This window comes from Bemisia tabaci, chromosome 2 (assembly GCF_918797505.1).
Source record: "Bemisia tabaci chromosome 2, PGI_BMITA_v3".
Classification (NCBI taxonomy): domain Eukaryota; kingdom Metazoa; phylum Arthropoda; class Insecta; order Hemiptera; family Aleyrodidae; genus Bemisia; species Bemisia tabaci.
In genome coordinates, this window is record NC_092794.1 from 48,428,287 (window position 1) to 48,452,896 (window position 24,610).

General features: G+C 35.2%; 1 protein-coding gene across 2 annotated transcripts; it reads left to right on the forward strand.

Moving 5' to 3' along the window:
- Nucleotides 1–1,573: 1,573 nt before the first annotated feature.
- Nucleotides 1,574–24,610, forward strand: Tdg (Thymine DNA glycosylase). Of its 2 annotated transcripts, none has more exons than XM_019061685.2 (7): nt 1,574–2,216; nt 4,841–5,725; nt 6,132–6,312; nt 7,537–7,606; nt 8,597–8,746; nt 9,605–9,747; nt 10,843–24,610. In XM_019061685.2, the coding sequence occupies exons 1-7, from the start codon at nt 2,134–2,136 to the stop codon at nt 12,409–12,411; spliced, it is 3,081 nt and encodes a 1,026-aa protein (XP_018917230.2). In that variant the 5' UTR covers nt 1,574–2,133; the 3' UTR covers nt 12,412–24,610. The 2 variants fall into 2 exon arrangements, with proteins under 2 accessions (XP_018917230.2, XP_018917231.2); XM_019061686.2 differs by lacking the exon at nt 1,574–2,216 and adding an exon at nt 2,244–2,588.

Genomic DNA, 24,610 nt, shown 5'->3' on the forward strand with positions numbered 1-24,610 from the left:
AAATATCTATCTTGGTTTGCTTAAAAAAAGAATATTCTTAAACGTTGCAATGGAGGTCCTCACTTTTCGACTTCCGCCATCGGCAATATTATACCAATCAACAATCGTTTCCAGCTATTAATTTTTGCAAGGATAGTTTTTTTTATTTTATTTCAGACACACCTCAAAATGCCTAGGAATGATGAAATTTCAACCTTTCTTTTTTCTTCTTTTTTCCCAATCTGTTTTTTTTTTCATGACAATACTTCCTCAAATCGCATGCAAGGGGAGCAAGAAAGTAAAAACAAAAAATGAAATAAAAAATTGTTATACAGCACGATATTTGCAAAAAATTGACTGGAACGTCATATTTTTGGCTGACATTTATAGAATACAAATAAGCCACAAAAAGTAAGCCCGCAGATTCACCTCTTTCCATTCATTACGGTGAAATGTTCTTGTTACAATGAGTAGAATGCAACACGCTTCGCTCCTCGCGCGTCGTCAAACCAAGGTTGCCCGGTTGTGTAACAAATCTTGATATTTTACTTAGGTAGATTGCAGATTTCTAGATTTTCAACACAATCTGGCAATGATGAGACGCAACGCACAGGGTACCCCCACCCCGCTCGCCATGGGGTGGAACTTGCCACGCTGCACTGTTGTTACATTTTAGGCTATTCCTGAAGCAAGCCTCGAGAGAGCATCGAAAAAAAATCTCGTTACAGGTAGTGTCTTAATGGCGATTTTTCAAAATTCCGCTTTACTACTGTTTTTTGGAAAAAAACCTAACCAAACTGCTCATTCTGCCAATACCTATTCAAATCTTCACTTCTACTATTAATTTGAAAATAATCGACATATTTTTAAATTTGTTATTATATTTTAATTTCATTATCTCATATTCAGATGGGTGCGGAAGAGCTAAAAATGCATTACCTTAGCAAATAATACTGATATAAGCCCCCGATTAATATTCATTCCTTCCAAGGAGAACCAACCAAAAGACCTCTCAGGAATTTTGTGTGAAAATTTTTGAATGAGTGAAAAAATTCAGATTTCCCTTGTTGAAAAAAATTCACATAATTTATTGTTAAAATAAACGAAATTATTTCGAGAAAAAAATTCGTTTTAAATATTTTTTAAAGAATAAAACTTCAATGGTTACTCCCACCGTTGCAATCGGATGCTCGCATTTTTCGACCCACTTTGACCATGCAATTATTTGTTCATATTTTTATTAGTTTAGTTGTTGGGTACTAAATTTTTGAAAACTTCAAGTTAAGTAAGCTGAAATTTAACAGGAAAATTAGCAACGTCTATTTACTTGATAAAACAGCGATCCAGTCCGTAAATTTGCCAACATGGACAGGATAAGTTTCCCTTTCCATGTTCCCTTTACTATATATATATAGTTGCAATATTCCTATTTATTACTGGTTTGCTTGTGGGGATTTCCACTTCTCAGGGTTGCCAACACTACGCGAGTCGATCGGAGATGTTGCCGAGGAACAAAAAAGTCCACGTCACGCAGGAAAAGAAACCCCAAAATAACCAAGCGCTGTCATACTCGGAAAAAATTGAACTATTCGTATGATGTGGGAAGAAATGAATCTACTGCAACTTCAACTATGATGTACAAATCATGATGATTCCGAAATTTTAGTGCGAGGAGAAAAAAATCAAGATCAATACCGACGGAACTTTTTCTATTTTTGTATGGCCGTCCGATAATAACTTCATCAAAATGGTGCACGGCAGTGAGTAAAAACTCTAGCGTATTGACCAATATGTTCACAAAATATCTGAAAAAATTCTGAGCTGAAAGAAATTTCGAGCTTCGCATTGCCATGAACTTTCAGAAATTTGTACGGGAAAAACTATTAATTGGCGTTTTAATTTTCCACACTTTTTTTTTCGCTTTTTCAGAATGGAAGCAGTGGTGGTTGCTCTATTGATTTTTCAGGTCATCTCTCGACCAATCAGCTTCAGGCTCTTTTTATCTTGCGTGAGCCTGTTTTCTTTTTTTGTTTTTCTGGGTAAATTTTCAGAGAAAAAATGATTAGAAAACTTTTAGGACCTTATCTTACGTAAGGTATGGTGTGAATAACTCAATTTAATTTTTTGTTCAAAAAGTGACACAAGTGGTTCCCAATGCAAGTTGCCACACTCTTCAGAGAAGCCGCAACACTTCTAGGAGCAACCATGGAAGCACCAGAAGGGACTGCCATGAAAATGTGAGTACATATGCATCAACCGTGTGTTTTTCGAGTCTCAGGAATCGCGATGATCAGTGTAACTTAAATTTCACTTTCCACGTTACGAGTTTCAGCTTAAGATTCATCATTATTTAACAGCTGAGTGTCTTTTCCGCTCCTTATGTCGATAGTGACAGTGGTTCCTTCCTACAGATGCTATTCTTGTCACCACCACATACTGCTCTAACCACCTCAATCGGATTTTACCCTTGTCTTTTCCCAATTCAAGCTAGTCCCTGCAATTCGTTTGTGTCACAAAATGCATGGGAGTCTCCCTGTGATTGCTCTCGAAAGTCTGCTGCCCTTGGTTTTTCCTTATCAGTTCTGCTGCTGAAAACACTTCTGTCCGCGGTAGTAGTCTTGTTCAATTCTGTCATGCCATTTTATGACATCGTTGGTGTTGTTATCCTGAAATATTATTTATCAACTACCAGTTCTGTGTTTTGTTCTTCCAAACAAGCTTAACACACAGTAAATTTGTCCTGTATATTTCAAAGCATTGTTTCTGCGCAGAGATATCTGCATTCACGGCAAGAGCAGTATCTCAAATTTCATGCTCTTGCACATTTCTCTTGCGGAAAATCTTACCTCATTCTGTATTAACTATCTTCCTCTCCCAATCTAGTTTACCAGTTGATCTCATTTCGGTCCTAGTTTTGGCATGAGTATTGATTCAACTTCTACTTGATGTTTATCGTAATGGTAACGTTTATCTCTAAATAGCCCCAGTATCACAGTAATGTATTGATTTCTCTCCTCCACCTTAATGATTTTACTTTCAAAATAAAGATCTCTAATTGTACTGTTGTGTACAAGAATGAGTTTATCGCCCATTCATACCAAATTTATATATGATACATTATCATATTGCGCGTGTTCTCAGCCTTCAAATGCTCCAATCCTGGAACCCATACTTAACATTATCTCTACTTTTATTAAAATGTTTGGTCTGATGTAAACATGGTTAGGTTTTCCTCTGTTTTTTCCTAATGTTTTGATTTACTTGTGTACCGCAGTGTCTATTTTGTTTGAGGAATCATTTTAAGGAAGGAAGGCTGATAATTGTTTTACCACTAGCTTGAGTGTTTTTTATTCTGTGTTGTAGCACTTATGAGAGTTGAATAAAAGTATCAGCTAAGAATTCAGACATTCTTGAAATTACCACTCTAAAATCTAGGGAATTTCACCGAGGTCTTTTCACTCCACTGAAGCAAATCTGCAAAATCTTGAGAGATGGTTTGGAAAAAGATTCTAAATCTGGGAAAGTCACAAAAAATTTTCATCCTCATTTATTCTAGCTGTGCATAGATTAGCGTATTTATGTTTAGACTCAGATTAATCTTTGATACCAAGTCAATTTGATTAAACTAATGTTGAATTCAGATGGTGCCATCGATGTTTACTGATGTGAATGAATTTTTCTAATTTAGTATCACCTCACTATCAGTCAACTAATATGTAATATAATAAAGCGTAAGTGAAAGCTGCTACTCTGCAGCTGGTGGGGATAAATTGGAAAGACTTGTACATTAGATTTCGAAAACGGTTTCTAAGAGCTAACTTATGGCATTCAGGATTTGTTACTTACTAAATTCTAACAGCTTGCGCATCACCAGTCAAACTTCAAGCAAAATTCAAGGCATGTCTATCACAGCTCTTTGTCTGTCAAGGAAGGAAAGCGAATTATCTATTAAAAGCAGAAGATTGTGATTTTAATTTCAACATGGCGAAGTATTTTAGCGAACAACACTTCTCATTCCAGTAGGTATAGATTATTCTATCATCAGAATTCTCTAAATGGAATCTTGGCCCAGTGGAAATCCCAGTAGTTTTAAAAATTTGTATTTCTATTTTTTAATGAGACGCTTCATACCATGACATCATGAAACGTAGCTCTTTTTTCTCTCATCGGACTGCCTCTTCCTTCCTTCTCACACATTTCATCCAAATCAGCATGAACCTAAAGCTCTTAAGTTTCAAATCAAGTAACCTGATTTAAAGGCACCTTTTCACTGCTCCTAAAATGTGCTGTAGGACAGAAGTAACCAGGATCCTCCTATCTTAAGACGTACTTACCTCTCTACTTGAATTTTTCTGCTGTAGTGTCCAACGTCTATTTTTTTGGACTCTTAGTGGTTTCATAAAACAGATTCACATGATCCATTTAGGTTTCGGGTTGACTTTGGACTATTTATTTTTATAAAATGGAAGATTTTTGATCAACAAGATGATTCTTTTTTCTGTCTCTTGGTTGTAGATAGGTTAAGGTAAGAGAGGAAAGAAGAGACTCTGAACTGTTTGGGTTTTGTAGGGTTTTTTTCTATACTGTGTAATACTGTTTTCTCTGGCAATGGATATTGATTAAATATTCTGAAGCAAAATATGGCTAAAAGAAAGATAACAAAGCCAGAAGTCTATGTAGTTCTAAATTAGTTTAGCCTAGATTGTGAGGAGTGAGAGTGGGAGGGTGCTTCGCAAGACAGAGAAAGTTCTCACTCAATCGGTCCATTTTCCCCCCTTTTTTTGCAAATTTATGTCATTAATTTATCGAATATAATTCATTCTATTTTTAACATAGGTCTAATCTTATATTGGTGTTGCAGGTCTAATTACAATGAAAATAACATGATGAAGCAAGAAGTTCAGGATGATGGTTATGAAACTAGCGGAGACATTGATTTAAGAGCTCAAGGAAATGTGCCAAAACTGATGGGTCAGATACATCAACATCAACAGTCTCCCCATTCCCCACATCCGCTCCAGCAACATCAGCATCAACAGTCGCCTCACTCACCGCATCCTCTCCAACAGCATCATCAACAGTCTCCTCATCCCCACTCTCCGCATCCCCTTCAACATCAACATCAGCAGTCTCCTCACTCTCCACATCCGCTCCATCAACATCAGCAGTCTCCTCACTCTCCGCATCTGCTCCAGCAGCATCAACTTCACCAGCCCCACCCATCACATCAGCAACATCAGACGCAAGAATCCCACCAGCAGCATCAGCAGCACGACCAGCACCAGCATGCTGCGCATGAGCAACATCAGCAACATCAACATCAACCCCATCAACATCAGTCGCATGAGCAGCATCAGTCGCTCCAGCATCAATCACATCAGGGGCTTGAGCAGCATCAGCAAATGCGACCACATGAGCAGCATCAAACACATCAATCTCATGAGTCGCATCAGCAGCATCAGGCTCATCAACCCCACCCCCACCAACCCCATATGCAGCACTCGCAAATGCAACAGCACCAGCAAATGCATCAGCAGCACCCTATGCATGGCCATCCATTCATGCATCTTCTCTCTCATGAGCATCATCCTCAGCAGCATCCGAATAATTGTATTAAGTATGAGCTCTCGGATGATCCTTACAGTTTTGTGGACGAGACGCAATCACACCACGTTCAAGGAGCCATGCAGCAGCAAGGTCCCAAGAAAAGAGGTCGCAAGAAAAAAATTAGACCTGAGGATGGAGGGTAAGTTCATTTTTGTCATTTTAATGCAATATTTTAGGCAACATTGGGGGAACAAGCATTTTTTGTGGGGAGGGCTTAGGGCATACTAACTGTCAGTCCATGAAGGGCAATTTGGGGGAATCCTCTAGCTGCTAAGAGAGATTCGGGGAATTTCCCTAGCATCAAAGGGGGTTCAAAAGGCCTACCTTGGAAAATTTGGAAAAATTGAGTTGTCTCAGGAGCAATTTTAACATGTTCTTACCAACAAATTGATCAAAGTTAAATTTCAAAGGTGAAAAATATGTCACACACTGGTTTAGCAAAATCCCTCATGTGCTGTTTCCACAAACTGTTTAAAATCTGTTGCTGGAATTCTATTCATTTTCTGAGTCATTCTCTAAAATCTCTCCCATATAATTTTGTCCAGGATGATGTATCCATCTACGGATCTGATGATGAACAATCTGCCCCTCAAACCAAAACAAGAAGGCGCAGTCAAAGTGTACAAGGAAAGAAAAAAACACGACCGTTTCAATGGAATGCCTGAAGAGGAAGTATCTAAGCGAACTTTGCCTGATCATCTGTCTCACAATCTAGATATTGTCATTGTAAGTATTTTTCACCTAAGTTTCTCTGATAGTATTGTTCTACATAGTATCATATCCATGGCTCATGTCGAGAAAATCTGTTGAAAGTCCCCACATTCGTAAAACCCATAATTATTGTTATCACAAGACTTTAAACGTACATGTGCCATACTTCTCATCTACTTGATTAAAATCATCGCTGGGTTTTTAATAATTCCAAGTGGCATTCTTGCTAAATCATCACTAAATACCAGTACATACAGAAAAAGATACACATTCTTTAAGTGTTAATTAGCTTTAAAACAGGAATCGAAGAGTTTGAGCTGAACAAGGAATTAATCATTACATTTATGAATAAATTGATTTTACGGAGAGTATTTAAGTGCAAAAGCACGTCATCATGAGGGAGCAGTGGACTGGTAGCAGTTGAATAAATACCCAAGACAGGCAGGTTTAAACTCAATTTCTGCAAAAGAAAAATAATAGTCTGAAAGAGTTTTAGGGATAAAGGATAGGGTCTTTTGTCAAAAGCTTTTCTAGGGAGGGGGGCGAGGGGTCAAAAATGCCGAATAAGTGTATCATGTAGGTTATGGAAGCTCCCTAAATTTTGTGTCAACAAGGATGATCTCTAATATGTGCACACACGTCACGATTTTTTTGAAACGGCTCCCAAACATTTGATTGGCCCTTCTCAATTGGAAAGGACTTATATTTTATTTCTCGGTGGCTTTGTTTTAACTCCAAGAAATATGTTTCATGTTATATAAAGAAATGAAAAATTTGAATAATTTTTTGAGGCTGTTCATTTTTTCAGTAAGCCATCCGTTCATTGCAAAGGATTATTGTTGCTAGAGCCAGTAGCAATCTGAAAAATAAAGAAATGTTGTTCTTAACTTTCAAAGGTCTCAAAAAATCTGAGAATCTTTGAGGAATTTTAGAAAAAGAATTCTGATTATGAATTTAAACAAGACTCTCTGCCCCCAGTCTTGGGACTTTATACAGATGAGGTAACCAGCATGCTGCTTGTATTCAGGATTCTATTATATCCAGCCATGCCCACATTTTTCACCCTCTTAGGTGCCAAGAACCATCACTCTCCAAACCAACGCCTTGTGTTACAGCTTGATTCAACAGAATATTCTTCTCTCCTGCTCATCTGTTGTTCAGTTATTTATTCACGATTTCAGCACCTCTAATGTTTTCCATCTGCATCCATCGCTAAAATGAATACTCAATTTTTTTTAGATTGGTATCAATCCTGGACTTTTTGCAGCCTACAAAGGTCATCATTATGCCGGCCCTGGCAACCATTTTTGTGAGTGTCAAATTTTATTTCATTTTTTGCCAAATGGTTACTCTTGAAAAGAATAATCTTCCCACACTTGAAAATTTTTAGAAAGAACCCAGAGATCCAGTGGATCAATCACAGTTACTTATTGCTTAAAAAGTAAATATGAAAGAGTTAACGTTTTGTAATTAACTTTTAAGAATTAAGTAATTGACACCTACTCACTTCCCTCTAGGTTTAAATTGCAAATGAGCTAAAGTTAATTTTGTTACTCAATTGCACTTGTACAAACCCCGTTTCTCATTTTTTGAAAACCGATGAGTACTAGAACCCATACAAGTTTTACTTTAAAATTTTGCAAAAAAATATTTTTAATTTTTTAAAAGAACTCAGCCATTCTGAGTATTGAAAGGCAAATTAGTAAAGTGCGAGTAGTAACTAAAAATGAGAGTGTTTTTTTTAATAAGTCCCAACTAAAAGTATGAATGAGTGATGAATGAAATTAAGAAAATCTTTGTCAGTGTCCATAGTGCAACTCAATGCAGCAGAGCAACCTTTTGAGATGTTAAAACATTTAAGGTTTCTGGCGGTCTGGCAAGTCAGGGAAGTTACCGCTACCTGGAAAAGTTAGGTAACTTTAGCTCAGCAATTTCAGCCGGTGCTATTCAAGAGAGCAAGATTTACTTCCAAGTGCCTTTTTCTGTAATTTATATGTTCAGAATTTGTAATTTTGTCCTAAGTTAACAAAAAACTGTGTAATTAAAAGAGAAAAAATTTAAGAAGCTTTGTTGGAAGGCTAGGAAAAGTCGGAGATTTGGACATTTTGGTGTTAAAAAATTGCAAAGAAGTCAAGGAATCAGCAGATGGAAAAATCATGAAACACTAGAACTTTGTTCCTGCCTTTCAGGTCTATACCTAACAGATTCTTTTTTGTCTACTATTAGCTGGTTGAAAATGCTGCATTTTGATGGTTTGAGTTGGTTTGAGTTGTTGTAAAGAATTCGATTTCTTTTTCAGGGAAATGTCTTTATCTTTCGGGGCTGACACCAGAACCCATGACAGCAGATGATGACTACAAACTTTTGAAAAACGGAATAGGATTTACAAACATGGTTGAGAGAGCAACAAAAGGTAGTGCGGATTTAACGAGGAAAGAAATTAAAGAAGGTAATAAACTCCTCTTGTCTTAAGTTAGTAATCGTCTTTTCTGAATGTGTGTTAACCTCTTATGAGCATGAATCAGCCTTACAGGAAGGAATCATGAACAAGTTGGAAGAAATTTGCTATGCTATGATGTGAAGCTTAACGTCATGATTTGTGAACAGACAATTGTAAGTCCAAAACATTGCTTTTTACTTGGATGAATGGAAAATTCAGTTTACCCATCCTACAATTTTGTTAATTTTTAAATCGTTAAATGGAAAGAAAGCTAAAATTCTTCCATCATGTTAGTATAACTGTATCCTCTGCTGGACCTAAGTTGGCTGAGCTACAGCAATTCGAATGTGATGTTCTGAAAAATTTCTGTCCTGCTTTGGAAATTATAATTTTTTAACAAAGATAAAATGTCTCTCAGGATTTCCTGCCTATTATTCAGAACAATGTCTTTGTTATGAAAGAAATTTTGACTTTTTCTCCTCCAGTTTTTGGTCCCATAATAACTGCAGTTTTATGCTTGATGATTATTTCGGCTTAATGAGAATGTCTTGTTCGACAAGTTTGTCATTGACTCAGATTAAGGAAGCATCATCTCATTTATTGTTGCTAGACTCATTTAAAGTCCACAGAAAATGATGCCAAGGAACAGGCTGCTCTGATTGAAATCACTTTTTGTATGCATAGACCTTCTAAAGAGTAGTGTATAATTGATTCCTGTTCCAATTTTATAACTTTTTTCTTATGCAAAAGAATATTCAACCGCGTAGTGAGCTACAGTCGAAAATTCTTTGCTGTTACCTATGAGCATTTCTTGCATCAACATAAATGTCTCATTCATTAATTTGCTTGTTTTCTTTCTTTCCTTAGGGAGTCAAGTTTTGTTAGAAAAATTACAGAAATTCAAACCGAAAATAGCAGTTTTTAACGGTAAATTAATTTTTGAAGTCTTCTCTGGCAAGAAAGACTTCTGCTTCGGGCGGCAACCTGAATTAGTTGATGGCACTAATACTGTAAGTTATAATGCAATCTAATACTTTTCTAACTTCTTAATGTCTGTTTTTGTTTCATTGCATATTAATGTACATTTTACAGGCATGAAAAACCTTTGCACTCTTCGCCAGGGTATGCTACGGATAATTTATCCAAGGTTTTTCAGACGCATCTAATCTTTGTCAAGTCTTGTGAATATACCGATGTTGAAACTCCTAGACCATGTATCTTGCTGACAGTGTTTGAAAATTCTGCCCCTGTTTTATTTATTTAATAAAAGGAAAACAAATCAACTTCATACCTTGATGTTTTCTTAGAATTTGCTTCGCACAGAGAAGTAAAATCATGGAAGTTTTTAAGAACTGATGTTGAGTAGTTCTTCTTTGAAAAATGAAGCATGACAGAATGTCTGCAACGTCACAAACCAAGACATGTGGTTTGGGAGTTGCACCATGGATATGCAAATACAACTTGTTGACTCTACTGTTCAATCATCCTTTTCCCTCATGAACAAAATCTGAACTTATATGAACCCCAAGATCTATTTGAAACTAGGATCACTTCATTTATTTTGAAAAGAGCAAATAGAATTCATACAATATGATAAGAATTATAGTTTAATGCCATTCTGAAACAGTTTTCAACATTCCACTACAACAACGTTGCATTTGTGTCTCTGCTTAGCCTTCAAATTTTTTTGTCATTTCAATCAGTGTGAAAAGGAAGACAAAATATTTCCTACTCTTTCTTAACCAGAAACTGTGACTTTTAACCTCAAGGCGAATAAAGAGAGGTGGTCGCATTTCGAGTTGAGCAGCCATTTTTAAAGCTGTGACGTGCAGAGGGCACATGCTGTGCCATGCAATCAGGATGTACCTGAAACGCGACCACCATTCTTTATCCGCCTTGTTTTAACTTGATGCAGCAGTGGTTATGATTTTAATTAGCAAATGGCACTCTTAACCGGAGTAATTTCCTTTGAAAGTAAAGACTGTAAAATCAAATTCTTGGATGAAGTATTACTCTCTAACTCTTATGTTATTTATTTTAAACGATTTATTTAATTTTTAATAATATGTCAATAATGATTGTGTTTAATTGCTATGTCCTTGTAGTATATGTGGGTGATGCCTTCCTCTAGTGCACGCTGTGCTCAGCTTCCCAGGGCTGCAGACAAAGTTCCATTCTACTCTGCCTTGAAGAAATTCCGGGACTACCTGAATGGTGTTGGACCAGAACTGGATGAAAATGAAATAGTCTTCACATATTCTAAATTGAAAACGTTCTTCGAACCTGAGGTAAAGGAAGAACCTAAAGACGGTATGTATTACAATGAATTCAATCAATTAGAAAACAATGTCGTTAATGAAGAAGGTGAAGGTGAACCCTTGAAGAAGAAAAAGAGGGGAAGGCCGAAGAAGATAAAAAATGAAAATGGTGAAGAAATTAAGAAAGAGCCTACACCCAAACCTCCGAAACCAGTCGTAGAAGAGGATAAAATTAGCATTGACGGTGTTCCGAAAAAGAAGCGCGGAAGGCCGAAGAAAATCAAAACAAATTTAGTAATTGAAAACGGAATGAATAATTCAGAGCATAGTAACCCTTCAACTCATCTTTCAAACTGTTTTTCTCCCCCTATCCAATCTCCAATGAATTTACCGCCTATGTACCCTAGCCAGCCTCCAACTTTACCTTCCCTCATGAATCAGCCTTCCTCGCAATCTCCTTTGGTGTATCAACCGTACTCCCAATCACCGCAAGCACCATCTTTCACTCATTCGGATCTCTCATCCGAAATCAGTGCAGCAATATCATCTGAAAATATTCATTCGCCAGGCCCAACGTCGCCAAGTTTAGGGCCACCCGAATTCGAACCACCAGCCAGTATGCCTGAGGAACCAAGTAAAAGTCCTCCTCCCTCAACGCCGAATACAATATCTGAAGAAAACAGGATGGAATGTCACTTCTCTAGTCCAACTCCGGCCAAGGATAAAACTCCGGAAATGAACTACCAGAACTATGAGGATTTTTCTGCAGAGTCAGATTCTATGACAACAGTGAGATACCCTCATGCACAACGGCCGCGCATGGACTATCAGCACATTGTGAAGCCTCAAATCTCGCAAGATGTTGCATCAAAAAGTTTGTCCGGCTTGGAATCACTGGTAGACCAGATCCCAAACATTGGAGAGGGAGAGCAAATGAGCGAACATGTGCCTAGCGGTCAGTTTTCTGACGAATCCTATCTATCAGAATATTCAAGAATGTATCCACCCCCCAGTACACCAACTGCTCCTCCGACTACGCAACAGAGTCAAGCTAGTATGAATTTCTCTGTTTCATCTTTAACGAATAACAGCTCAATAGATGCGTTCTCCGTCTCTCATAATTATAATCCTTCGAGTTATCCAAATCTAATGGGCCCACCTCATCCTCATCTTATGGACTCATCAAGTAGTTCTTTATTCAATCCTCTAGTTGACAGGACGTGTCGTTTGGGTGGCTCTTCAATGAATAGCGTTGGAATGCCGTATCCTTACAACCAGTACTCAAGCCCTGGTTTCTCGTATCCAGCACCACACAATATTCATGTACCCAGCCCCAGTTTTCCCTACGGTGCTCCTTACCCCAGCGCTGGTTACTCACAAACAGGCTATCACAATATCGGCTACGGTAGTTTTTGATTGACCTAACAATATTAACATGCACAAGTCAGCTGATAATTAAGACTGTTCTTTGTTTTTTTCGTATTGAAAGGTTGTTTATTTTGTTTTGTTTTTCACGTTTATTTTTATTTTTTAATATTTGTTGTGTTATTTAATGCTTGTTTATGTACGTGATACTTGTTTTATTCAACACATCATTTTTTTACCGCATGTATTTTTATATTTTACCACTCTACCACTGATTCTTCCTCAGGTCATTACTAATAGTTTGCATGTGTTTACTATTGACTATTGTACCCCCGCTCGTACTTTGTATGATTTTTATTTTTTCCGTTTTGGGGATTGTGCAATCATACCCTGCATCATTTTTTTTCTTATCAAAGGATGGGAAATTATTGAACAATTCGTCTGAAACTGTGGTGCTGAGTACTTCTGAAGCATGTGTTGTTACGTCGCAACTTTCGGGACTTATCTCATCAGCATTAATTTCTACTCCTCTCACAAGACGTTTCTTCTTGTCACCAAGATCACCATCAATCGAAAAGGTAACCTTTTATTAATCAGAATGGAAACCGAGGTAATTATTTTAATTATTGATACTGGAATTCATGTAAGAAGTGAATTGATCTTGAACTGATCAAATCCCAGTGGATAATCAATCTCATTAATTCTGTGCAGAGAGTGCCCTCTGATGATTACTCCATTTATTACTTTGATTGAAAGTAACTAATGCATTATCTTACCTATCTAAATCGTTTCAGTGGTCTCTTAACCAGTTTGCCTCGTTAACTTGACTTTGGTTTTGTGTACCATATGTGATTATTTCCTTTTTTTTTTTTGATATTTGTTATCGATTCTGAACTTCTAATTGCCATTTTTTAATGTCATTACTGATCCTGGTGACAGAAGGAATTTACTCTCTGGTGTAACAGAGAACATGAAACTTTACCGTACTAGTTCTATGTATGATCTAAGATCAGTAAGAAATTATACGAGCGACACAGTACAGCTTCTGATTATTCTTTTTTAACCTCATCAATTATTTATTTTGCAGACAATTCTTTGTTACCCATCCTCCTCTCTAGAATAGCCTCTGTTTAGTATTTGTGAAACTTCAAATTGAAGTTTTTTGTTGAATATAACACAATTTGCTTTCTTCTTTTTCAATGCTCTCTTCGTTATTTGTTGAAGATATAGTACATATTTAAAATATTCTTCTGATTTACTGATTAACTTATTGCCTGTCTGATAACCATTTTTGCCTCAGCTCTTTTCCCACCCTCTTCATCTCATTTTGTTCATCATTAACCCTACTTTATTTTGTTCCCAACTACCCAATATACCCCAATAACCAATTTATTTCAGGATTTTTTTCCTTATTTTTCTGGCCCAGATTTTTCGTTTTCTCCCTCTCTCCACTGTTAATCTGATAGATAGGTTTCTTACTTTTGTTAGAAGTATGATAGTGCTAATGTTTTATTGTTCACGCAAGTAAAAACAACTTACCCACTCATATTAGATTATCTAAAATCTAATACAACCCTCTAGCCCCAAGCGCCAAATCCAAAGTATCAACAGCTTAAGTGCAAATCTACGTATCCAATGCGGTGTTTCAAAATTGTCACTCCTTTTTAATTTTTTCAAATAGGAACAAATCAACTTTTTAGCTTGAAATACATACTGAATATTCTGCTGATACAGGAGAAAAATCCAGAAAGTTTTCGAGATATTAAGTTAGCTATTTTTTCCGGAGAAAAAATAAGTATGACAGGAGGTGTGCAAAGGCGTGAACGGAGATATGTACTTAGTTATGTACCCCCCCCCAAATAATCTAATCATCTAATGATTTCAAGTATACCATGAATGGATTGATGTCTTCTAAGGCTTTTATGAAATGGTAAGGAGTTCGTGAGTGATCTCTCTGTTCTAGTAAGACTTGTCCTTTTTTGTCCATGAAGTGTGATGATACTGAAAATTATTTTGGCTTTCATGTGCGAAAAAAAATAAAACGCGTGTGTGATTAGAAGCCATCACAGTAAAACTTCCCTCTTTCAAAATTGCTCCTGGATCCCTTCCTTCTTTCAACTCCTCAAGCTTTTTTTAAAAATTTTTGGTACTTTCCTTTTCGTTTGTGTGATAACAAAAGAACCAAATGTTGGAGGTTTTTTTAAGCGCATAGCTTTCCTTTGCCCTTCTGCCTCCTTTTATATGCTGGTAGGGGTTTCTCGAATCAGGCTAAATGTAAATTTGCGTCAGTGCAATGCGATAGCATGAAAATTACAAAGTAATTGATCTGATGAGAGGTTTATTGTTAAAACTAGCAAAAAACTCCCTCGATAGCAGATATAACCACTGATTTTTGTGCCAACAATGTAGTGAACAAACTGTGAATTCTCCAATGATATCAGGTAATTTAGAGGAAACTTTTTGCTCAATAAATATAGTTCCTATGTTCAGGTGCTATCACTTAGAAATGTGAAACTATTGAAATGGGTTCGTGCAATATAAGGAAGATTAGTATTGTATAGAGAAAGGCAATGTAGGTAAGTTTGAAGTGTACGAGACACTTTAAAACTGAATTCAGCTCTTTTTCTTTCGTTCTTTCTTTCTCTCATTAAATCAGACATGCAATAGAGTTGATCACGTAGATTGTCTCATGTTGTAAAAGTTTTGATCTGTGTCCAACCGCAAGGTTAGTGAGCGGTTCAACAGAAAACTACTCTAGGTATGAAATAGAACTTTTATTTAATTGCCGATGATTCTTTCTATCATTATTTTTTTTCTTTTTTACGATCGTTTTTACTATTAAGTACCATTGTTAAGCGTGAGCTATTTTAATGACTTAACATACTGACAGTAAACTCTGACAGACTTCGTGTATAACATCAACAGATTTTGTATAAATTACGGAAAAATGACTTCATAATAGTACAGTTGCTGGTTGCAATGCTAACCAGTTACTGACAAGCGAGGATTTTGGTATATTTCAATGACATCTTTTAAGCCTCCTCGAATAGTGGGTCAGTTCACAAACTTAGTTTCATTATTTTTCATAATTAAATTCTCATAATTTTGGTGTTGTGTATGCTTTATTGTGGGAATCCAGTGTAACAGGGTAGTTCTTTTCTTCTTTTTTCATCACATCTTCCCTCTATTTTATTGTAAATATAACTCAAGTTATGTCCAGTGTATCCTAATTTGTACTCAAATGAGTACATGGGCAAATTAAGAAATAATTGACTTTTATTTCTATATTTTGTACTGGTATATTTTGAACTTCGACATGCTCAAAACCATTAAGCATTTTCCTTCAATACAAATGCACAGTAAGAAATTCATTTTTCTGTTTTACCTGTATCTACTTATTATTTATTTGCGCAACGTGGTTATAAACCCTCTTGTCTGTAAGTTAGCTCTTAAATTTGCGTCATAAATATTTTTTTAGAATAAAATTTTATATTATGGGATGCAATAACTTGAACTGTGGTATAATAGTTGTTATCTGAAGTTGTTGGAACTTTTGCATTGTCCACTCTTCATCCCCCTCGTTCACTTTTTAAAACTTCTAATGAAGATTTTATTTTTTAGTCGCAAAGTGATTGAGTTACATTTCTAATCTCTACTTAAGAATCAGTTTTTGTACTTCACTCCAAACAACATACCATCTTTTTAAAGGGAACTTCTATTAGATTTGATTCATTTTAAGCCTCCTGATGATGAACATCTGAACTGTTACCACCTGAGCATTGCACACCGCATCTGTTTGAGAATATTTTTCACAAGAGAATCTCTCTCTGAGGAAAACGATAAATTGCCAATTAATAAATTCAGACCCCACCATTTTTTCCCAGAATGATGGAAAAAGCTGTAACCTCCGTGTTAAATCAAAATTTAGAAGATTATTTCAGCCACTCTACCCAATAAATTCAAATACATGTGCAGTAATCAAAATACAACCTATTGAATGCAGTATAATCCTGCTTAGCTTGGTTTCTTGCCAAATTTTTATCCAAATTCAAATAATCTATATCCGAAACCACTGGTTCTTTTAATTCCTCTCCTTCCCAGTGTATGAGGCAAATCATCAGTTTCATAATATGCGCATTTTCTTGAAAGTGAACCCTGTAGGCCCCTGGCAATTTTTTAAATTGTTCAAATTGGTTGAAATTTTCAATGGACATTGAGCTATGTTTGCAATATGTATACTTAGCCCATTTCCTCTAATGCGTAAAAACAGGAGGAAAAATCTTTTACAATCAATGTCACTAATTTGATAGAAGACTGCTTTTCGTGGGTATAAGTGCATCTGGAACCATCTCAAAATATAATCCCTTTTGCTTCATTTTCTGAGTGAGTCAATGTAAATTTAAGAAGGGTGGAGGTCTATTAATCCCCTAGAGAAATTCTAACTTCTCGCTCACATGCCCTGAAATGTGAAGACATATATTTGTGGTCCGCCCTCAGTTAAATTAGTTTCACCATATTCCTGCAAATCATCGCCCATGATTTTTCAGTTTTTAGAGAAAGATCATTAAATTCCTCTTGGATATTGGAGAGTAGGAATAATGGTTCCAACAGTTTGTAGGGTAGAAGTTCTAAGGTGTGGACTTATTTATTTTTCTTCTCCTATGCGCTTTATCAGATTTATGTAATTTTTATCCTCAGTAGATGACTCCTGGAAAATTAAGTGCTATAGGTGGAAAATTCCCCTTAGTACAGGGTGATCTACAAATCCCTCACCACCAGCACAATGGATCGGATCAAATTTATGTAGAAAAGAGACTTGACATTTTATGAGCACTCCTAGGTTGAAAGAAACGAGTTTTGGAACCCCCCAAAATTCTAAGGGGACCACTCCAAGAAGCAGCTAGTGCTCTAAGGGTTACAGGGGCGATGCAGGACTATTAGATCACTCTGTTAACCTTGTCATCCCTCCCCCCTTCATTACAATGTTAAAAATCTCTCCAAAAATGGTACGTTTTCAGTGTAGATTGTGAATTTAATTGACCAGTTGGTCAGATTTTCTCATCAAGATAAAAAAACTGTGTGCTTTTATCAAATTTATTGATTCAAACGATGGTAGTTTTTCCGGGTACAATTTTTTTTTCCTATACAATTTATACCAGTTCTCTGTACAGGAAAGTTTTTGGTGGATTTTTTCTTCTTCTCTCTACAATCATAGGAGCAATCAAGACAGTTTGCTTTTACCGAAAAGTTTAGCTGGATGTTGTTTACAATTCGTACAGACTTCCTAAAATCTTTAAAGTCATTTTATTGACCTAACCTTTACACCCATGAGTGCATGAATAATTGCGCCAATTAACTGTAACTATCTTTTATTACTTCTACTCTTTACTTTAAAGTGAATAGAATCTTAAATTTTTTATAAATACAGCTTCCGATGTAAATAAATTACTATCTCTATCGAAAATCTGTTTTTTAACCCAACTGTTCAAATTGTGTCCAAAACTTGGAGGAAGTTCTTTCGTACCCCTGTATACTTATACGTACGTGCTCCTGTATAAATGAAATGATCATCTTTGTACATAATTTTTATTTTATCGCTTACTTAATGTAATATTTTAATATTTTATGTACTAAATTAAGTAAATCACATTTATTATTAATATAATATGGTTGAAGTTTCTAATTTTTGAACTATATGTATCAGTGTCTAATTTTTTCTTACTTTGTCTTGTAAATAGAGTGATTTAACTGTACCTACTCTAAAAATAGGACTTGCATTTTCTCACTGTGGATCAATTAATTGTTTCGAAAGTGCTTTGTGCCCTATACCCTTACGCTGATTGTAGGTAATCATTGTCTAGAAATATTGATTGTTTTAGAAGATCTAAATGTTGCTCTGTCGGTGGGACTCCATACTCCCCAAAGTCTCCCACCAGTTACCTGGTGGCCAGCATCCTCAAAATCATTGAAAATTTTATAATCGCTCTTGCATCTTGTTTTCCCTCTGACGCTCCATCGTAGATGTGTTTCTCAGCCAATTTGAAATGGCAGGCAAAGTTGATTGAGGGTACCCCTAAAATTTTTTTCTGTTCAGTTCATGTATTTTTTCCCCTTCAGGTTTATAAGTATTACCAATTACTATCCTAAAAGTTTTCTCAAGGTTTTTGGGCAACTATGAGTTTTTGAACGCATCAACCATAACAGCACTTCCTCCCCCTTTTTTAATTTTTTATTTTTACTCTTACCGTGCTTGTAGTTTCATGTTAATTAATTTTTAAAGTTATATTTACTTTTTAACCCTTACCTCTCACACTTTGCTTTGTTTTAGTTCCTTTCCAAGGAGCAAAGGTGTAGTACTAGTAGCAGTATGCGGGTTGTTATTCTCTACTGGAAAAGTTTTAGATTTTTTATTGGTTGAAGGTCGGAATTATTTCTTTAAAAAAAATAGAAGTTACACTTTAAGACCATTACAGATAAATTCTTATTGCTTGGCTCATCTTTACTGCAAAAGATAGTGTATTCGCCCCGAGAAAATACACTCAAGGAGAGAAGTTGAATTGAGTAGAGGATCAATATTTATTTCACAAAAATTTCCTCACATGCTTTTTGCTGCAATTTTCATCCTATTGCCAAGTATTCTGTTTTTCCTCCCTTCCGTCTTGCTCTCTTCCATTTTTATTATTTTTTCTTTATTGTTACCGTAAGCTCATGTTTTTCATAGTTGTATATTTTTATTGTTTACCTCATTAGTTTAGTCTCTGCATGTAAGAGGGCTTTCTGTATGTGACGGAAGATTATGAACAAATTTCTGATGAACTAGGAGCAGACCTTACCTGACCTGACCATTATCAATTTCGACCCCATTTCACCTAAATGAGTAGAATAACAATTTTTCCTTTTTTGCCCCTGTTTTTCACCAAATCTCAGACTTTCAAATTCTCATTATTTTACATTTGTAGTTGTGGGTTTAAATAAAATCTCCGCAAGTCGAGAGAACCGACTTTTTAACAAGTGCAGTTATCGAGAACAAGGAGCAGATATGTGTATTCCATGTCCCTATGTAGGTTCATCATTTGTTCTTGGTAGTGCTAAATACTTCGAAAGTGTTAATCATTGCATGAGTGTTTAACATATGCGGCTCAGTACCTATATGTCAATTGTTCTTTTAACCTTTCTCTGTAATACAACTTAAATGACGCTTAGTTCTCATGTAAAGTCATGTGCTTGAGCCAGTTGATCACTTGAGTGAACAAGTAGTTGTTAATATGTTGATTCGCTAAAGCTTATTTGGATCCTATTCCTGCTTTTTATATTTGTTTGCAGATACTTGACAGGGGATAACTTAAATGTTCAAAATCCCGTAATCTGATTTTCTCTCACTCGGAACAGGCTTTCTTCGTTACGTAGACTTGATTTTTCTAAACAATCGTTACCACAAAGTTAACCAATAAATCTCCCCTTCGAATGTTCAAATTATTCCTCCTATATTTCAGGTGGATCTCTTTTTTTTCCTGTGTGCATATTTTGCACTAATTTAGGTTACATGTTGTTGTAACTTCCCACTAATTTTTCCTTGCCAACTTTACAAGCCCAGTCTCTACATAATGAGAGAAAATGTTCTGACATTTGGTATTTTCTAAGTACTTCTGATTCTTACCTAAATCTAAAGCCTGTCTCGCTCTCTTTTACCATGATTACTCAGAGTATGTGAACTTTCTTCAAAAAAAAGTTTCAAGATGCTGTCATAAAATTTTTTGGTGGCCAAATTCTTGCGCTAATGACGAAAATCTGCACTTAGAAAAAAAAGATGTCTCCAGCAGTGTCAGTATGTCTACAATTCTGAGCACTTCTTTTCTAAATTCAATACACCTCGAGCAATATCAGAAGTGGCACGTCATGTTTTTCACATGCTTTGTACAGCATGCATGTAGAATATCCCATCTGTAAAGTTATTAATCTTTTTTCTTACCACTATTTTACTTCAGCTAACTACAGTTTCTAGTTTGCATTGCTGTCTATTTTGCCATACTCTCTGAAGCATTTTGCAAAAGCTGCAAAACTCTTGTCTTTTTTTGTACGTCTGTTTACCATAGCAAGCACGTCAGCACGTTTTCCTTAAATGTTTCCATCTCCCCTTTTCTCTTCATCAGATCATATCCATTTAATATTAAATTTTTCATCTTGTTTTCCTGTTTTTCTTCTCCGTTAAATGAAGGTCATTGTAGTGAGTGCTACAGCTTGCACGAAACCTTACTTACCAGTATAAAAGGAGCAAGTTTGACTTTTAAGTCTATTAACCGCCATTGAAATCCTTTTTGTTGTTCAAACCACAAACTCATTGACCCATAATAATTTGATACAACTTTTGCAAAAGTAACAAACCAGGTTAAGCTCTTCTGTGACAATGCGGCTGTCATTTGAGGTTGAATAAACAAGTCACATCCAATTACTTTCTCAATGGATGAGGGCAATAGTTTGTCTGATCTCTTACACTTTATAAGGTGACTCTAAACTAAATTAAGTGCTTCACAGAACTTCAGCTTGTCCTACAAATTCTTAGTCAGATAGAGTAATTTGTTTTCAGCTACGTTATGAGTGTGTTCTTGCCATCATCTCCCTAAGCTCTCTTGCCTCCTAACTGTAGCCCCCTTCCCTCCCTAATTTCGATTATCTATAAGTTATGAATTTGAACAAAACAATTAGTGTCCTAAACTCGTTTGTTTTTTCTGAATTAATTTTAAGTTGCTTATTCTTTTTAATGTAATCAATAATTGCTAATATTTGCATTTCGTTGTGCGTTGTTATCTCTAATTTTTGTCATTAGTATTCTGAATTTAATTGACAGAACAAAGAGTAATCTAGCCGAAAGGGTTGCTATCGTGAAATGCTCTGTAAGTCTTGGACTAGTGATTTGATTCAATTTATATCAATTTGTAATTGGCCACTCAGCTTCATTGAAGATCATGAAGGGACAAGTGTTTCTTCCATTATAAACAAATTGGAAACACTCTTGATAGTTACTAAATGCATTTGGTTTCACCTGGATTATAATTATGAAAGGTGAATCAAAGCACAGTATCCTTATGGCTAAAACGAGCAAAGATTGCTCTAATTGTGCAGTTGTATAATTTGAAAGAAATTAAATTTAGTCATAATTTTTAAAATTATTGCTCAATTTTACTTTTGTTTTAATTTTTTTTTCTGTGTCTCTAACTAGTTATTACTTCTTGTTGATGTCAACCTTCATACCGAATAATTTCCGTACCTCTGTGCGTTACCACTAATTATTCCCTCGAATATTTAGTTACTTTTGGTGGGCTGTCAAGTTTTAACTTGTATGAATGGACTTCACTGTCCATCATACTTCATATGATTTTGTATAAATTTAATGCTTCCGTCTCAAAGAAAACTCATTGTTCCCTATTCATAAGTCTTAAGTTTTAATTCAGCAATCAGTTTTTTTTTTTTTTAAATGTGATTTTCTACAATATCAACAACTCCTACTAGTGTTTCTCTTCTCCATTATTGTTTCAGCTCTGTCTTCCAATTTAGAAAATTTTACTCAATCCGCCAAAAGGTTTTAATACTGTTTTGATCAGAACTTTGAGACCTTGACCCTAGTATGGTTCTAGTAATTTTATCGTTGGCTTTCTTTTGATTAATGAGACTTTAATTGGTGTCCAATTTTGAGTTAGTGATGGCTAAATGGACGTTTCAGTTTTTCAGTCTCTAAAGAAGATTAAATAAGTTACCTATTCAGTGTGTAAGAGGCAAAATGAAGTACTTCCAATTCATTGAATATTTGGATCCAATAATTGAAAGTTTTATCAAATGCTCAAATCTATAGAAGTAATAGAATATACCTTGAGGAAGTCGCTTTTGAAAATTCTAGAAGAAAAAACAATACGCGGAAATAACTTTTACTTCCCTCTTTATTTGTTCGAATTTTAAATTGCTTTGAAATTAGTAATACCATATCAAGCAACAACTAGTCGTAGTTTCACAGTAATGAACAAAAGAAATTTCTGTGAAGCAAATCTTGCGTACGACACATCAAGTTTTGAGCAAGTTTTCTCCAATGCATATAGGTCAGAATTGGTTTCAATTTCAGCCCAATGATGTCACCTAGAATTAGAAATACAAAAATAACATGGAGAAAAATGCAGAGCATACCCTGAACCACCCATTCTCATTCAGGTCAAACTAAGTTCCTGTGCACAATTTTTTTTGTTACTGTTCTGGATTATTAGACCTTATTTTTTTCGTGTCTCTATCTTAAAATTACTCTTGCTACATGTCTCACGAGAAAATCAAATCATCATCTAGCCAATTCCTCATTTATCAGAATCAATATTATGTTCAAAGGCTCATTAGGTTCTTTAAAAAACTATAATTCAAAGGAACATATGTGAGGAAGTTCATGATTTTAAACCTCATTAAAAAGGAGGGTATTTTTTATTTTTATTTTTTTTTCCTTTCTAATTTGAAGCGTTCGCCAATATGATACGTAGAATGCTCATTTCTGTCTTCCTTCTGTTGTATACCTGATGTTAACATACGTTCTCAACCTTATTCTAGCCTTTTTTCTGGATTGTTGGTTACATACAGTATGATCATACGTCTTCTCCTATTTCTTGTTCCCTTGTTTTTCAATTTTACCCTTTTTGTTATTCAGGTGGCATAGGTGTACTTATTCACATTTTATCCCTTTGACTAAAGTGTACATGTTGAAGTCAATTGGGCAAATGTTCCTTTCTTATTCAGCAAGCAAGACTTTCATAAGTAGTGACATTTTTATTTTTAGATGTATATAAGTATGTAGGTACTTCTTTTTACCTCATTATTTCTTTATTCCTGATATCAGGTTTGATTTGTGTCGGAAAGGTTTTTTCAAATTCAGGCTTACTGTTGCAGAAATTCCTACTTTTGTAAATTTTTAAATCGCTAAGAATTGGAAGCAATTAATACGGTGACTCTAATTTGACACTATAACTTGTTCTAGGAGAGGAAACTCTCTTGCTCTGCAAGTAGTTTTTAATCTCATTTCAACAACTATTTAGGTACTTACCTTCATTGTAAGTCCAAAGTGTCTGAAACAGGATTTGCTGTGTTCAGAAAGAGATTTGTAACTTCATTCAGATTTTTTTCAGGGTTTTTTTTTTTTTTTTTTTTTTTTTTTTTTTTTAAGTAATATCAAAACATAAGAAAACGTGAACACTTCTTAAGTTTGTATTTTCAGCATGCTCATATGTGGCAAAGAAGAACATATCTTGAAAAAAAAAAAGTATGAAAGTGCCTCAGTTTCTTAAGATTTCTTGCCAGAATAAACTTAAAAATTCGATGCAGAGTTATGACCCCCTCTCCAAAAAGTCAAGAGTGATTCTTTCCTCTTTACTCTGTATCACATTTTGCCGACTGGATTAATCAAAAAAATTAAATGAAGTATTACTGGTGAATGTTTCAGTTTATCTCTGAGTCGATTATGTATTAAAAGCTTTCCACCTGAATAAGCAATAGCTCCTCCCCACTTCCCCATACGTATTTGTCAAACTTGACAAAGAAACAGTAATGAACAAAATGAAACTGCAACAATTTGAGCTCCTTGACGATAATGGTCACAAAGGTGGGGTTTGTTCGTTTATTTTTTCCCCCCTCAATAAGTTTTTTTTATTTACTTTTATTTTGTTTTATTTATTTTTTTTTTTTTTACAAAAGTGAGAAGAGTACGCAAACATTTTGAGTTAAGTATATGTAACCCCCTTCAAAATGCCAACTTTTTTTAGTAATTGCAATTGTAGCGACAAGAAACGAGTTACCCACAGAAATGAAAGTTTTGACTGAAAATTCAATGGAAGCGGGTTTTAATGGAAGCTGGTGAGCTGTTCCAATGAATGGCTTAAATCAAAACTGTGATAATTCAAACATGATTGACTTAAAATGATCTGAAAATTTTTGAATGAACGAGGAAATGTGTAATTTTATGTAAAAACCTCCGTGTCAAACTGTAAAAACTAATCTCTACTATCTGTTTTGTATAAAAAAAAATAAAATAAAATGAAAAAAAAATATATTAATTTTTAGGATAGTCTTTATCGAAAATCAATAAGAGAAATCAACGCGTTGGGTTCTCAAGTATCTACATGTTATAATAAGTGTAAGATGTTTTTCAATTCAATAAAGATTTAACCTGAAACAAATTTTTAAGGTAAAATTGCAGGGTGAATAAATTGTACATAAACTTCGAAAAAAA